The 13215-nt window shown below is 45.6% G+C and overlaps 1 protein-coding gene across 3 annotated transcripts in view; it reads left to right on the top strand.

Moving 5' to 3' along the window:
- Positions 1–13215, top strand: part of LOC144668808 (sterile alpha motif domain-containing protein 1-like) — a 70818-nt gene that overhangs the window by 31360 nt on the left and 26243 nt on the right. For 2 of the 3 annotated variants that reach the window (XM_078531177.1, XM_078531176.1), the window contains one exon: positions 11912–12061. The exons of the other annotated variant lie outside the window; for it this stretch is intronic. In XM_078531177.1, the coding sequence (XP_078387303.1) occupies positions 11912–12061 (150 nt within the window). The remainder of the gene's footprint in view (positions 1–11911; positions 12062–13215) is intronic. 3 annotated transcript variants of the gene reach the window in all.

The following is a 13215-nucleotide window of genomic DNA, read 5'->3' as shown; positions in this document are numbered from 1 at the left end:
GGTGGGAAACTTCGGTTAAGGAAGAAGGAAGACATGTCAGAGGAACTGTTTTGGAAAGTGGCATCGTCAGAACAGATGCGACGGAGGCGAAGGAACTGAGAGAATGGGATGGAGCCCTTACAGGCAGCGAGGTGTGAGGAGCTGTAGTCGAGGTAGCTGTGGGAGTCGGTGGGCTTGTAATGAAAATTGGTGGACAGTCTATCACCAGAAATGGAGACAGAGAAGTCAAGGAAGGGAAAAGGGAAGTGTCGGAGATGGACCATGTAAAGGTGAGAGAGGGGTTGAAATTAGAAACAAAATCGATAAGTTTTCCAGGTCCAGGTGAGAGTATGAAGTGGCACCGATACAGTCATTGACGCACTGAAAAGAGTTGTGGGAGGGGGCCGGAGTAGGATTGGAACAAGGAATGTTCCACATACCCCACAAAAAGACAGGCATAGCTGGGGCCCATGCATGTACTCATAGCCACACCTTTTATTTGGAGGAAGTGAGACAAGTTTAAAGGAGAAATTGTTCAGTGAAAGAACAAGTTCAGCCATACAGAGGAGAGTGGAGGTGAATGGGGAATGTTCGGGCCTCTGTTCAAGGAGGAAGCCGAGAGCCCTCAGACCATCCTGGTGGGGGATGGAGATATCGAGGGACTGTACGTCCATAGTGAAGAGGAGGCGGTTAGAGCCAGAAACCTGGAAATTGTTGATATGAAGCAGAACGTCAGAGAAATCGTAAATGTAGGCAGGAAGAGACTGAGCAAGGAGATAGAGAATGGAGTCAAAATAGGAAGAAATGAGTTGCCTGGGGCAGGAACAAGCTGACACAATGGGTCTACCAGGACAGTCCTGTTTGTGAATTTTGGGAAGGAGGTAGAAGCGAGCTGTGCGGTGTTGGGAGACTGAGGTTGGAAGCTGTGGAGGGAAGATCTTCAGAGGAGATGAGGTCAGTGATAATCCTGGGAACAAGGGCTTTATATTCGGTGGTGGGGTCATGGTCCACAGAAACAACCATTGTTCAAGTTCGGGCCTGGTTAGTTTTTGCTGTGATGGATGGGCACCAAATTGGGTGAAAGTCTCCTTGAGGATGGCCAGGCTTTCAAGAGCACCTGGGCAGTGGATGAGGAACTGTCCTGCTTGGAGCTAAATAACCTCTTGTGGTGCAGGAGAAAAGAAATGTGCCATCTTAAGACAAAACCGGAAAATGCTGGAAAAACTCAGCAGATCTAACAGCATCTGTGGAGGAAAAAAAAATTAACATTTCGAGTCTGTATGACTCTTCAGAGCTTCTCTTTAGCTCCGAAGAAGAGTCATATGGATTCGAAACGTTAAATCTCTTTTTCTCTCCACAGACGCCGTTAGACCTGCTGAGTTTTACCAGCATTTTCTGTTCTTGTTTCAGATTTCCAGCATCTGCAATATTTTGCTTTTTCCTTCTTAAGAGTCATTTCTTGGCTTTGTGTTGCCTGCAGTTTATATCGGATGCCCATGTCCCTGGAACATAGGAAAGGGGAACAGGGGTAGGCTATTCAGCCCCTTAAGCCTGGTCTATCATTCAACTAGATCATGGCTGATCTACTTCAATGCCATTTTCAACACTTCCTATAACTTTACAATTAATAATTACCATAATTCTGTAAAAGACCTCTCCAGGCCTCAGTACCATGTTGGGATCTTTCTCTCCCTCAGTGTGAGGCTGTAATACCCTCCCCTTCCTTTGGGGGGACCGCTCACTCTCCCAGCCTCGATCACTGCTGGTTCCCGACTTCTGCGTGAGTCCTTGCGTCATGACGCAAACCGCGCAGGCGCCGTGGCGGCGCGCGCTCTTTCCTGGCCACGCATGCGCAAATGGCGTCCGCCAGAGAGCCCACTGGATAGCGGGGAAACGGACGGGGGCCCGAGTGCGAGCGGGGCGACGGCGGCGGCTCCCGCTGGTGGGTGACCGGCGCCATCTAAGGTAAAGGGAAAGGACGCGGGAGGCGCTGGCTGCCGTCCACGCTGGCCATGTCACAGTGGGCGTTTCCCGCTCCCGTGAGCGGCGGCGGCTGCTGGGCGGCCGGGAGGAGAGCGAGCGGCCTGATTGGCTGACGGGCCGGCAGAGTGACAGCCCCGCCAGCCAATCAGAGGGCAGCGAAGCGCGCTGCCTGTCAAATGGGATGGTCCAGGGGGCGGGGCTATGAGTCAGGGTGGGAGAATGTCAGTGGGCGGGGCTAAAGTGAACTCCTGAGACACAACATTACATCCATAGCATGAGGAGAAATGGCATTGCATGGTTATTATTACACCTTGGTGAAGATAGTGGTAGTGGGAATGGAATATAAAGCTAGTCCAAGTAATGGTGACCATGATACTATCATCAATTGTTGTAAAGACTCATCAGGATCACTAATGTCCTTTAGGGAAGGAAATCTGCCATCCTTACCCGGTCTGGCCTACATGTGACTCCAGATCCAAAGCAATGTGGTTGACTCTTCACTGCCCTCTGAAACGTTCAGTTCAAGGACAATTAAGGATGGACAACAAATATTGGCTTTGCCAGCAGTGCCCACATCCCATGAAAGAATAAAGAAAAGAAACCAAGAAACCCTTGCATTTATGCAGCACCTTGCACGACTTCAGGATGTTCCAAAGCCAACTAAGCCCTTTAAAAGTGTAGTCACTGTATCGAGCATGGCAGTCAATTTGCACACAGCAAGCTCTCCCAAAAGGCAATGTGATCGTGACCAGATGATCTGATTTCGGTTGAGGCATGAATATTGGCCAGCCCACCTGTCTCAGTGGGCAGCATGCTCATGCTGATTCACTCCTGAGAGAAGCGCATATTCTGGACTGGCAATCTTAATGCAGCACCAAGGGAGTGCTGTCCTGTCAGCGGTGCCATCTTTCAGGTAAAATGCCAACCCTGGACCTCATCAGGCCAGTTGTTGGGCACTAATTCGGAGCAGAGCTTGGGAGTTTTCCTCGCTGACCTGGGCCAATATTTATCCCTCATCCAACATTACGAGGACAGATTATCTGCTCATTATCTGATTGAACCATATAAGATCCTGAGGAGTCTTGACACGGTGGATGTGGAGAGGACGTTTCCTCTTGTGGAAGAACCTAGAACCAGGGGTCAGTGTTTAAAAATAAGAGATCACCCATTTAAAACAGAGACGAGACAAAAACCTTTCCCTCAGATGGTCGTGAGTTTTCGGAACTCTCTTCCTGAAAAGATGATGGTCTTTGAATATTTTTAAGGCAGAGGTGGATAGATTCTTGGTAAGCGGGGGTGGACTGATAGGTAATTGGAGGTAGATGGGATGCAGATTTTAGGTTACTATCAGATCAGCCATGATCTTACTAAATGGTGGAACAGGCTCGAGGGGCTGAATGGCCTACTCCTCCTTGTTTGTATGATTGCTGTTTGTGGGACGTTGCAGTGTGCAAATTGGCTGACTCATTTCCTATATTACAACGCTGACTGCTTCAATAAATGAGTACTTAATTGACTGTAAAAGCCTTGGGACATCCTAAGGTAATGAAAGGCACAATATAAATGCAAGTCAACATAGCTTCTACCAGTCTAGCAAAGTACAATAGCACTTGGCATGACAGCATGTCAAACAGACCTGAGGATTAAATCCTTTGTCTGTGCTGAGTTAGTTTACCATTGCACTTAAGATGCCCCCGTTGACCTCAGGCTCCTGTGCTTGGGAGGTGGAAGATTGGTCAGGTGTTTTGAATCTAATTAGCAGTTGCTATGTGACCACAGGATGAACTTATCCTGTTTCCGCAGCTCGAATTCTTCATTATTGCCAGCATCTCGGCTGATTATTTGGCTCGACCTCCGGTAATTGCGATAATGTCTTGTAGTTCTGACGTTGATTCCTCTCCTCAGAGCCATTCGCAAGGCCTCTGTATAAATCAGCTGTATGCCAGAGTGGCTCTTGAGGACATTCATTTGTAATGATTGCGCACAATCGGAAATAGCTGCTGCACATTTTATTGATGCAATGGAAATTGGCGGATTCCGTCTGGGGAATACTGTAAATCGCGATGTATAAGTCCATCTGGTGTATGAGACAACCCCATTTTTCTGGCCCCTAAGATCATGTTTTTGCATTTACTCAGTGTATAAGTCGACCCCCTTTTCAGCCACAACAGGCTACATTTGCATTAGTATTCAGCCTCAATTTTTTCCCCCACAAATGCATATTTTAATTACCAGTATCTTATACCTGGCATAAGGGATCAAGCAGGTGATAGGCTGAGTTGTGACGGTGTGCAGGAGTTTAAGATACGCCCACTGTTTGCACCAGAAGCATTCACCCACACCTACACCGGCGGTTCCCTTTTATACTTAGCGTATAAGTCGACCCTCGTTTTTGGGGGGATTCTTTGAGGCTTCAAAGGTTGCCTTAAGTGCCAACATCTATGGTATATTGCATACCTTCATTGAGTTCCAGGATATTCCAGGGGGTTTAGCATCACAGCCAGTTTTCTGTGATCCAACCCTGTCAATCGAATGCACAATGCATGGGCAGTTCAGTTCTGTTTGCATTTATGTATTCTAGCCCCTGGATCGTTTTGTTTGAATTTTGTGGGCCGGAAGGCTTCTCATTATTGCTGAACCATTGATGGATAAATGTTACATAGACTGCATTGAATTTGCAGCACAGAAGCAGGCCATTTTGTCCAGTAGGTCCATGCTGATGCTGCTGTTCCTCCCCACCCAATTTATCTCACCCTATTTGCATTTCCTTCTATACCGTTCTCCTTTTTGTACTTATCTTGCTTCCCCTTAACAGCATCTATGCTTCTTCTTAAGTGTATGTTTAGCTTAAAATAGGATATCAAAATCTATTAGTAGCTTCAATTTGAGATTTAAGGGAACGTGGCTTTGATACTTTGAATGGGGCTTCAGTACCAACTAATATGCATGAATACACCCACAGGCACATGGAGTGTACACCTTGCCTGCGGCTCACAGAATGACAGAATTGTTACAGCGCCGAAGGAGGCCATTTGGCCCATCGTGTCTGCACCGGCCCTCTGAATGAGCAGTTCAATTCGTGCCATTCAGGGTGCAGGGTGCAGAAATGATTCACGAGAATTGTTCCAGGGATGAAGAACTTCAGTTACGAAGATAGATTGGAGAAGTTGGGACTGTTTTCCTTGGAGAAAAGTAAAGAGAGGAGACTTGACAGGCGTTCAAAATCAAGAGGGGTCTGGACAGAGCAGATTGGGAGAAACTGTTCCCAGTTGTGAAAGGATCGAGAACAAGAGGGCACAGACTTAAAGTAATTGACAAAAGCGACGTGAGAAAAAACTTTCACACAGCGAGTGGTTATGGTCTGGAAGGCACTGTCTGAGAGTGTGGTAGAAGCAGGTTCAATCAAAGCGTTCAAAAGGGAATTAGACTGTTATCTGAAAAGGAAGAATGTGCAGTTGGTAGTACTCCTGCCTCTCAACCACTCCAGGACTTGAGCACAAGAATCAAGGCTGACACTTCGGTGCAGTACTGAGGGAGCACTGCACAGCTGGAGATGCCGTCTTTCAAATGAAACACTGGGAGGCTCCATCTGCCTACTTGGGTGGATGTAAAAGATCCCACTATTTCAAAGAAAAGCAGAGGAGCTAATTACTCCCGATGTCCTGGCCAATATTTATCCCTCAATCAGCATCACAAAAAGATTATCAGATCATTATCATGTTTGTGGGAGTTTGCTGAGTGCAAATTAGTTGGCACTAAATTGCCTGCAAATCCCTTTGAGACGTCCAGAGGTCATGAAAAGCGCTATTTAAATGCAAATCTTTCTGTTTTTTCTTTCTTGTTAGTTTCTCTTTTTATCACTTCAAATGTTTGGAGTTGTGGAACATTCTACTTATTTATGTAATATTTCTATTCCAATTCTGACCCATTAGATTGCGATCTGTCCTTGTACTTCCCAGCAAATCATTTTGCCTACTTTTTTTACTGGAAAAGGGTAATAGTGTCATTGTCTGGGTTTAAATTCCACTTCGAATCTGTTCAGATTTAAGGAAGCTTATGCAGCATTATCCCTGTGTTGTAGTGTGCTATATTACATCATGAAGTGGATCTATGGCTTGCTGGATGACACCCCATGAGAATGTGGAGCTATCTGGCCTTAAGAATGGAACAGCGTTCAAACTATCCCTGCTGACCCCTGGCGAAAAGGGTCCTCGTTGAGAAAATGATTTCTGAAGAATGCAAACCCGTAAAGGAGACCTAGTACAGCCATTCACACAAGCCTCAGGGACACGGGAGCTCATTGTATCTGGTGCGTTAGTTAACATTTCTGGAATTCGCTGGGCCCCAAAGGCACAGGTTTGGCAGAACCTGTAATTGCAGTATTATGCGCCGACACTAAAAGGTCTAAGGATTCAGACGCCTGTTTTTGGGGATAGCGGATTGGGATTAAGACTGAGGCTGGTGGGTGCTCAAATGTCACATCTGAACAAGGAGCACTCCACCCACATGAAGCATCAAAGAACCAGAACCTGAAAGCTTGTCCCATTAAGCAATAAAGAGGGTTTCAGAAGACCATGACTACAACCATGACAATCCATACTCTTGAAGTTCTTATCCTCCCCCAACCATTGGGGATCAAACATTTTACCCTCATGAGATCCACAATTGTTTTTTGCTGGTTGCGATCATTTGAACACATGTCTGGGGAGCTGGATATCAAAAGGGGATTGGTGTATGTTTTTGTCATCTCTGGGACTTCTTTCCGGTTCCAAACCAGACCAATTGGCTGAAATTCTTGTCTCGCCCTCTCCTATCCCACCACGTGGTGGGCAGTGACATGCTTTGATACTCGTTGGCACTTTAGGCGCTAAGCCTCATTCAGGCTGAGAGAGGAAGGCTGGCATCAGTAGTTGCATTTGAGGCATGTTGATGGAGCACATGGTATTGAGAGCTTTACTCTTCATTTAACATGCCATATGTAGAATATGCAGCGCCAAAACAGGCCAGTCAACCCAGCTGATCTCTGCAGGTGTGTGCCTCCTCTCATCCTAGATCATTTCACCCTATCAGTGTAACCTTCTAATCCTTTCTCTCTTGTGGTCCTTATCTAACTTCTCCTTAGAGACATCTATGTTACTCACCTCAATTACTCCCTGTGGTAGCAAGTTCCACACTCTCACCGATCGCTGGGTGCATAAGTTTCTCCTGAATTCCCTATTGGAGTTATTGGTGACTGTCTTATAATTATGGCCCCTCGTTTTGGTTTCCCCTCCACAAGTGGAAATATCTGTGGGTCTAACTTGTCGAGCTCCTAATAATTTTAAAGACTTCTATTAGGTCAGCCCTCAGCCGTCTCTTGCACAGGGATGAGACCCAGCCTGTTCAGTCTTTTCCTGAAAGGTGGAACATCTCAGTTCTGGTGCTATCCTTGCAAAATCTTTCTACGCGGTTTTTTTTTGTGTATTTCAACCCTTTTTGTAATATGAAGACCAGAACTGTGCATAGTGCATCAGCTGTGGTCTCACCAAGATTCCATACCATACCTCATGGGTGGCCCATGAGCTTTTGATTCCATGGACTCCATAGGTGTACACCACAGAGGACCAGGGGCCTAGTTTGAATATGTATTCCCAGTCATTTTCAAAAAGTTCCAAGCTGTTGATACTCAAATGAGGAGGCAGCGCTCAGAAAATCCCCATAGGGGAGATAATGGTGTGGTGGTAATGTCTGGACTCGTAATCCAGAGGCCCAGGCTAATGTCTGGGGACACGGGTTTGAATCCCACCATGGCAGCTGGTGGAATTTGAATTGCGTTAATAAATCTGGAATCAATGAAGCTCAGTAATGGTGGCCACGAAACCATCAGCGATTGTTGTACAGACCCATCTGGTTCACTAATGTCCTTTAGGGGAGGAAACCTGGAAATCTGCGGAGCTGAGCTGGTCTGGCCTACATGTGACTCCAGACCCACAGCAAATGTAGTTGACTCTTTTAGCCGCCCTCTGAAATGGCCTAGCAAGCCACTCAGTTCAAGGGCAGTTAGGGACGGGCAATATAAATGCTGGCCTTGCCCACGTCCTATGCAGGGATAAAGGAAAAAAAGGTTACAGGCGGAGCCTGTTCCACAATTCAGTTGGGCACGTGGCTGATCTGCACCTCGACTCCATTTACCCGTCCTTGCTCTGCATGCATTGATTGGTCATTCCCGGTTTGGGAAATTTCACTTGCCCTCCAGCCCCCACAGCCTTTTGAGGAAGAGTTACCCACTTGGACGACCCGCTGTGTCAAAATGTGTTTGCTAAATTTCACCTAAATGACCCAGCTTTAATTTTGAAATTGTGCCAGTTTGAGATGGACTCCCCCACCGCAGGTAATAGTTTCTCTCTGCCTAGCTTCTTGATTTCTTTCCTCATTTTAAACACCTTGATTAGCTCACTGCTTGATCTTTTAAACTCAGGTTGATGCAACCTCTCCTCATAATTTAACCCTTTTACTCCCTGGGTTTCACTGGCGAATGTGCGCTGTACCCCCCACCCTCTCTTCCCACCCCCCGGCCAAGGCCAACCAGGGGGTTGGTAGCGTAGCGGTTATGTTACTGAATAATAATCTACAGGCCTGTCCCAACCTGGAAACTAGGGTTTAAATGCCACCATGGTAGCTTGAGAACTTGAATTCAGTTAATTAAATAAATCTGGAATAAAAAAACCTAATCTCAGTGATGGTGACCATGAAGCTGTTAGATTGTTGTAAAAGCCCATCTGGTTCACTAATGTCCTTTAGGGAAGGAAATCTGCCGTCCTTACCTGGTCTGGCCTATATGTGACTCCAGACCCACAGCAGTGTGGTGGACTCTTAACTGCCCCTCCGAAATGGCCTAGCAAGCCACTCAGTTATGGTCACCACCTGCTCAAGGGCACTTAAATGCTGGCCTTGCAGGCGGTGCCCACATCCCATGAAAGGATAAATAGATGAATAAAAGCTGAAAGCAGTACTCGAGCCCCACAAAATGCAAACAGGAAAAACCAGTATGTGAGAAATGTAAAGACTAACATGAATTCCCTGGGCCTTCAGGGCCAGGATGCACAATTTCGTAGCTTGCTGTTTGGACATTTTAATTCCGTTTGCTTTAGGGAGTGATTGATAACATGGAAGACCAAAAGTTGAAAAAAAATGTTCCATTCCATAACTCAATTGCACTTCACATAAATCAGGAACAGTAGCTTCCTTTATGCATCAGTCCTGGATTTTATTTCAGTACTTATTTATAACCTTTGAATCACATTGTCGAACTTTTCCAGGCTGGACTCTCTCTACCTCTTGTGCCAGCATGGCTGAGTGAGTGGGCCCTCTCACTGGAGTTTTATTTTCTTTCATGGGATACGGGCATGGCAGCCTTTATTGCCCATCTCTAATTGCCCTTGAGAAGGTGGTGGTGAGCTGCCTCCTTGAACAGATGCAATCCATGTGGTGTAGGTACACCCACAGTGCTGTTAGGAAGGAAGTTGTGTGGCTTGGAGGGGAACTTGCAGGCAGTGGTGCTCCCATGCACCTGCTGCCCTTGTCCTTCTAGGTGGTAGAGGTCGCGGGTTTGGAAGGTTCTGTCGAAGGAGCCTTGGTGAGTTGCTGCAAGGTCAGACAGTTGTGGGTTCAAGACCCACTGCAGAGACTTAGGCACATAATCGAGCTGCTGTACTGAAGGAGTGTTACACCATCGGAAGTGCTTTCTTTCAGATGAAACGTTATAAACTGAGGCCACATCTGCTCCCTCAGGTGGAGAATATGAAAAGACCCCATGACACTATTTCAAAGAAGAGCGGGAGAGCTCTCCCTGCGTCCTTGCCAATATTTATCCCTCGATCGGCATCACAAAAATAGATTATCTGTTCATTATCTCATTGCTGCTTGTGAGAGTTTGTGTGCAAATTGGCTGCTTAAACAAAGCCAATATAGGTGTGAGGGGCAGCTGACTAAGGTTGATTGGGAAATAGACTAAAAGGTATGGGAGAAAATAACCACTGAGAACATTTAAAGGAATGATTCTAGACGTTTAACAAAAATACATTCCATTAAAAAGCAAAACCTCAGCGAGAAAAATGCATCAGTGGCTTACTAGGGAAGTTAAGGATGTGTTAGATTAAAAGTAGAGGCTTATGATGTTGCGAAGAATGGTCATAACCTTGAAGATTGGGAGAGTTTTAGAAACCAGCAAAGTTATTAAAAAGGGAAAAAATAGAGTATGAGAGTAAACTAGCAAGGAATATGAAACAGATTGTAAGAACTTTTGCAGGTACATTAAAAGGAGAAGAGTAGCTAAAGTGAACATGATTCCTTGGAGACGGAGACAGGAGAATTACCTTGGGGAATAAGGAAATGGCAGAGACATTGAACAAATATTTTTGTATCTGTCTTCACAGTAGAAATTACATACCAGAAATAGAAGGTAACCAAAGGGCTAATAAGAGTGGGGAAACTAAATTAATCGCTATCAGCAGAGAAAAAATATTAGAGAAAACTTAAGGGACTAAAAACCGACAAATCCCTAGGACCTAATGGCCTACATCCTAGGATTCTGAAAGAGGTAGTGATTGCACTGATTATGACTTTACAAAATTCCCTAAATTCTAGAACAGTCCCAGCAGCTTGCAAGTTAACAGTTGTAATACTGCTATTCAAGAAAGAAGGGAGAGAGAAAACAAGAGAAGTCACTGGGAAAATACTGAAATCTATTATTAAGGAAATTTTAATTATGCTCTTAGAAAATCATAGTATGATCAGACAAAGTCAACATGGTTTTACGAATTGAAAATTGTGTTTGACAAATTCATTACAGGTTCTTTGAGGATATAACTAGTAGGGTAGATAAAGGGGAGTCAGTAGATTTAGTATATTTGGATTTCCAAAAGACATTTAATAAGGTGCCACACAAAAAAGTTAATATGCAAGATAAGAGCTCATGGAGTTGGGGGTAACATATTAGCAAAGATGGAGGATTAATTAAAGGATAGGAAGCAGAGAGTAGAGATAAATAGGGCATTTTAAAGTTGGCAGGCTGTAATTAGTGGATCTGTACTGGGACCTCAGAATTTGCAGTCTATTAATGAGGTTATCCTACATATTATAGAAAAGTAGAATATATTTAAAAGGCATGAAACTATAAATGTTAATGTTCAGTGTACTCGTGCAAAGAACACAAAGTTAACATACAGGTACAGCAAGCAATTAGACAAATGGCGTGTTGGCCTTTATTGCAAGGGGATTGGAGTACAAGAATAAAGAAGCCTTGCCATAATTGTATAGGGCTTTGGTCGGACCACACCTGGGGTACTGTGCACGCTTTTGGCCTCTATGTTGAAGGAAGGACATACTTGCCTTGGAGACAGTACAGTGAATGTTCACTAGATTGGTTTCTGGGATGAGAAGGTTGTCCCGTGATGAGGGGCTGAGCAGAAGGGGCCTATACTCTCCGGAGTTTAGAAGAATGAGAAGTGACCTCACTGAAACACCCAAGGTTCTGAAGGGGCTTGACAGGGTAGGCACTGGGTGGTTGTTTCCCCGCCTGGGGAACCTAGAACACAGCGACATCGCCTCAGGTTGAGGAGTTGATCATTTCGGACTGAGACTAAGAGAAATTTCTTCACTCACTGGGTTGTAAAGCTTTGGATCTTTCTAACCCAGAGGGTTGTGCTTGTCCCACCATTGAGCTGTGTTGGTAAGATTTTCAATCTCCCAGGGAATCAAGAGATAATGGGGAACAGGCAGGAAAGTGGAGTTGAGGCAGAGGATCAGCCGTGATTATACTGAGTGGAGGAGCAGGCTCGAGAGGCCGTAGGGCCATAATGCTGCTCCTATTACTTAAGCTTTTACCAGCCTAGGTAGGCTGGGGTCATTTCTTGAGAGCTGGATCTCTGAATTTCATGTTGGCTGATGTAAGATTTTTATTTTTGTGCAGATACGTCGCTGCTCAGAGACTGCAACCCCAGCAACGCGGACAGCTTCTTGGACACTATGCTGCTAGGCCAGATCCCTGCAGCCAATCCAAGCCCGAAACTTGAAGCAGTCGAGACAGCAGCAGGGTTGAGCTCTGACCCCAGAGGCTTAGGTAGGTTTGAAACTCCATCCCGATAACACATTGGCAGCTTCTTTGTGTGTTTATTACTTCTGCCTTATGGACAGTGATCACAGTGAGTTTGGCAACCAGCAATGCAGAACAGAAAATCACAGGCATCTCCCTTGACCCACTGCAGCTGGATAAATACAGAGCAGCAAAAACAAACAGTAGAAATTGCAAATGCTTGCAATCTGAAATAAATTCAGGAAATGCTGCAAATACGCAGCAGGGCTGCAGATTAGCACATGAAGGGGAAAGGAGTGTGAGGTAAACTGATGGGATTTGATAAACGGGCGGGAGGAGGCTCGTGTGGAGCGTATATGGCCTCTTTCTGTGCTGAAGGTGCGATGTAACACGTAGAGTTCCAGTATGCACCAGCAGTGGGCGAGGTCATTCTCAAAAGAGAAAAGAAAGGCTTGCATTTATATAGCACCTTTCAAGACCACCAGGCGTCCTAAAGTGCTTTTGAAGTGCAGCCACAGTTGTATTATAGGAAACATGGCAGTCAATTTTGCGCAGCAAGCTCCCACAAACAGCAGTGTGACATTGACTGGATAATCTGTTTATGCGATGTTTATTGAGGAATAAATATTGGCCAGGACACCGGGAATAACTCCCCTGCTCTTCTTCGAAATAGTGCCATGGGATCTTTTTCATTCAGCTCTTAGGCAGACGGGTCTAGGTTTAACGTCCGATCCAAAAGATGGGCAGTGTAGCACTCCCTCAGTACTGCACTCCCGGTAGCGCACTGGGGTCAGCCTAGATTTTTTTGTCCTGAAGTGGGACATGAACCTATAATCTTTTGACTCAGAGGCTACCAGCGGAGCCAAGGCTGACACGCAAAAGTCATCATGCCCCAAGGAGCAACCAGGTTTGCATGTTCAACATTCTGGCACTTTAGAAGGGAGCCTGGAATTTTACAGCCCCACCGTTGAGGGACCCGCCAAAGATTCATTGATTTTCGGCAGGGCCGGAAAACCCCGGAAAACTGGAATGTGGAGTTGATCAGCTTGAGGGAAAAAAATTCCATGATGTTACCTCCAATCTTCAGAGCAGAACTGAGCTTCTCGCTGCGCTACATTCTCCCCTGTTACAGTTTTGGGTTTGATAGCATTTGCTGAACCTAAATGTTGTCCTCTACAAGT

This window comes from Cetorhinus maximus, chromosome 28, assembly GCF_964194155.1.
Source record: "Cetorhinus maximus chromosome 28, sCetMax3.hap1.1, whole genome shotgun sequence".
NCBI classification, from domain to species: Eukaryota; Metazoa; Chordata; class Chondrichthyes; order Lamniformes; family Cetorhinidae; genus Cetorhinus; species Cetorhinus maximus.
The sequence above is the reverse complement of the archived record's forward strand: the minus strand, read 5'-3'. Positions and strand labels throughout refer to the sequence as shown.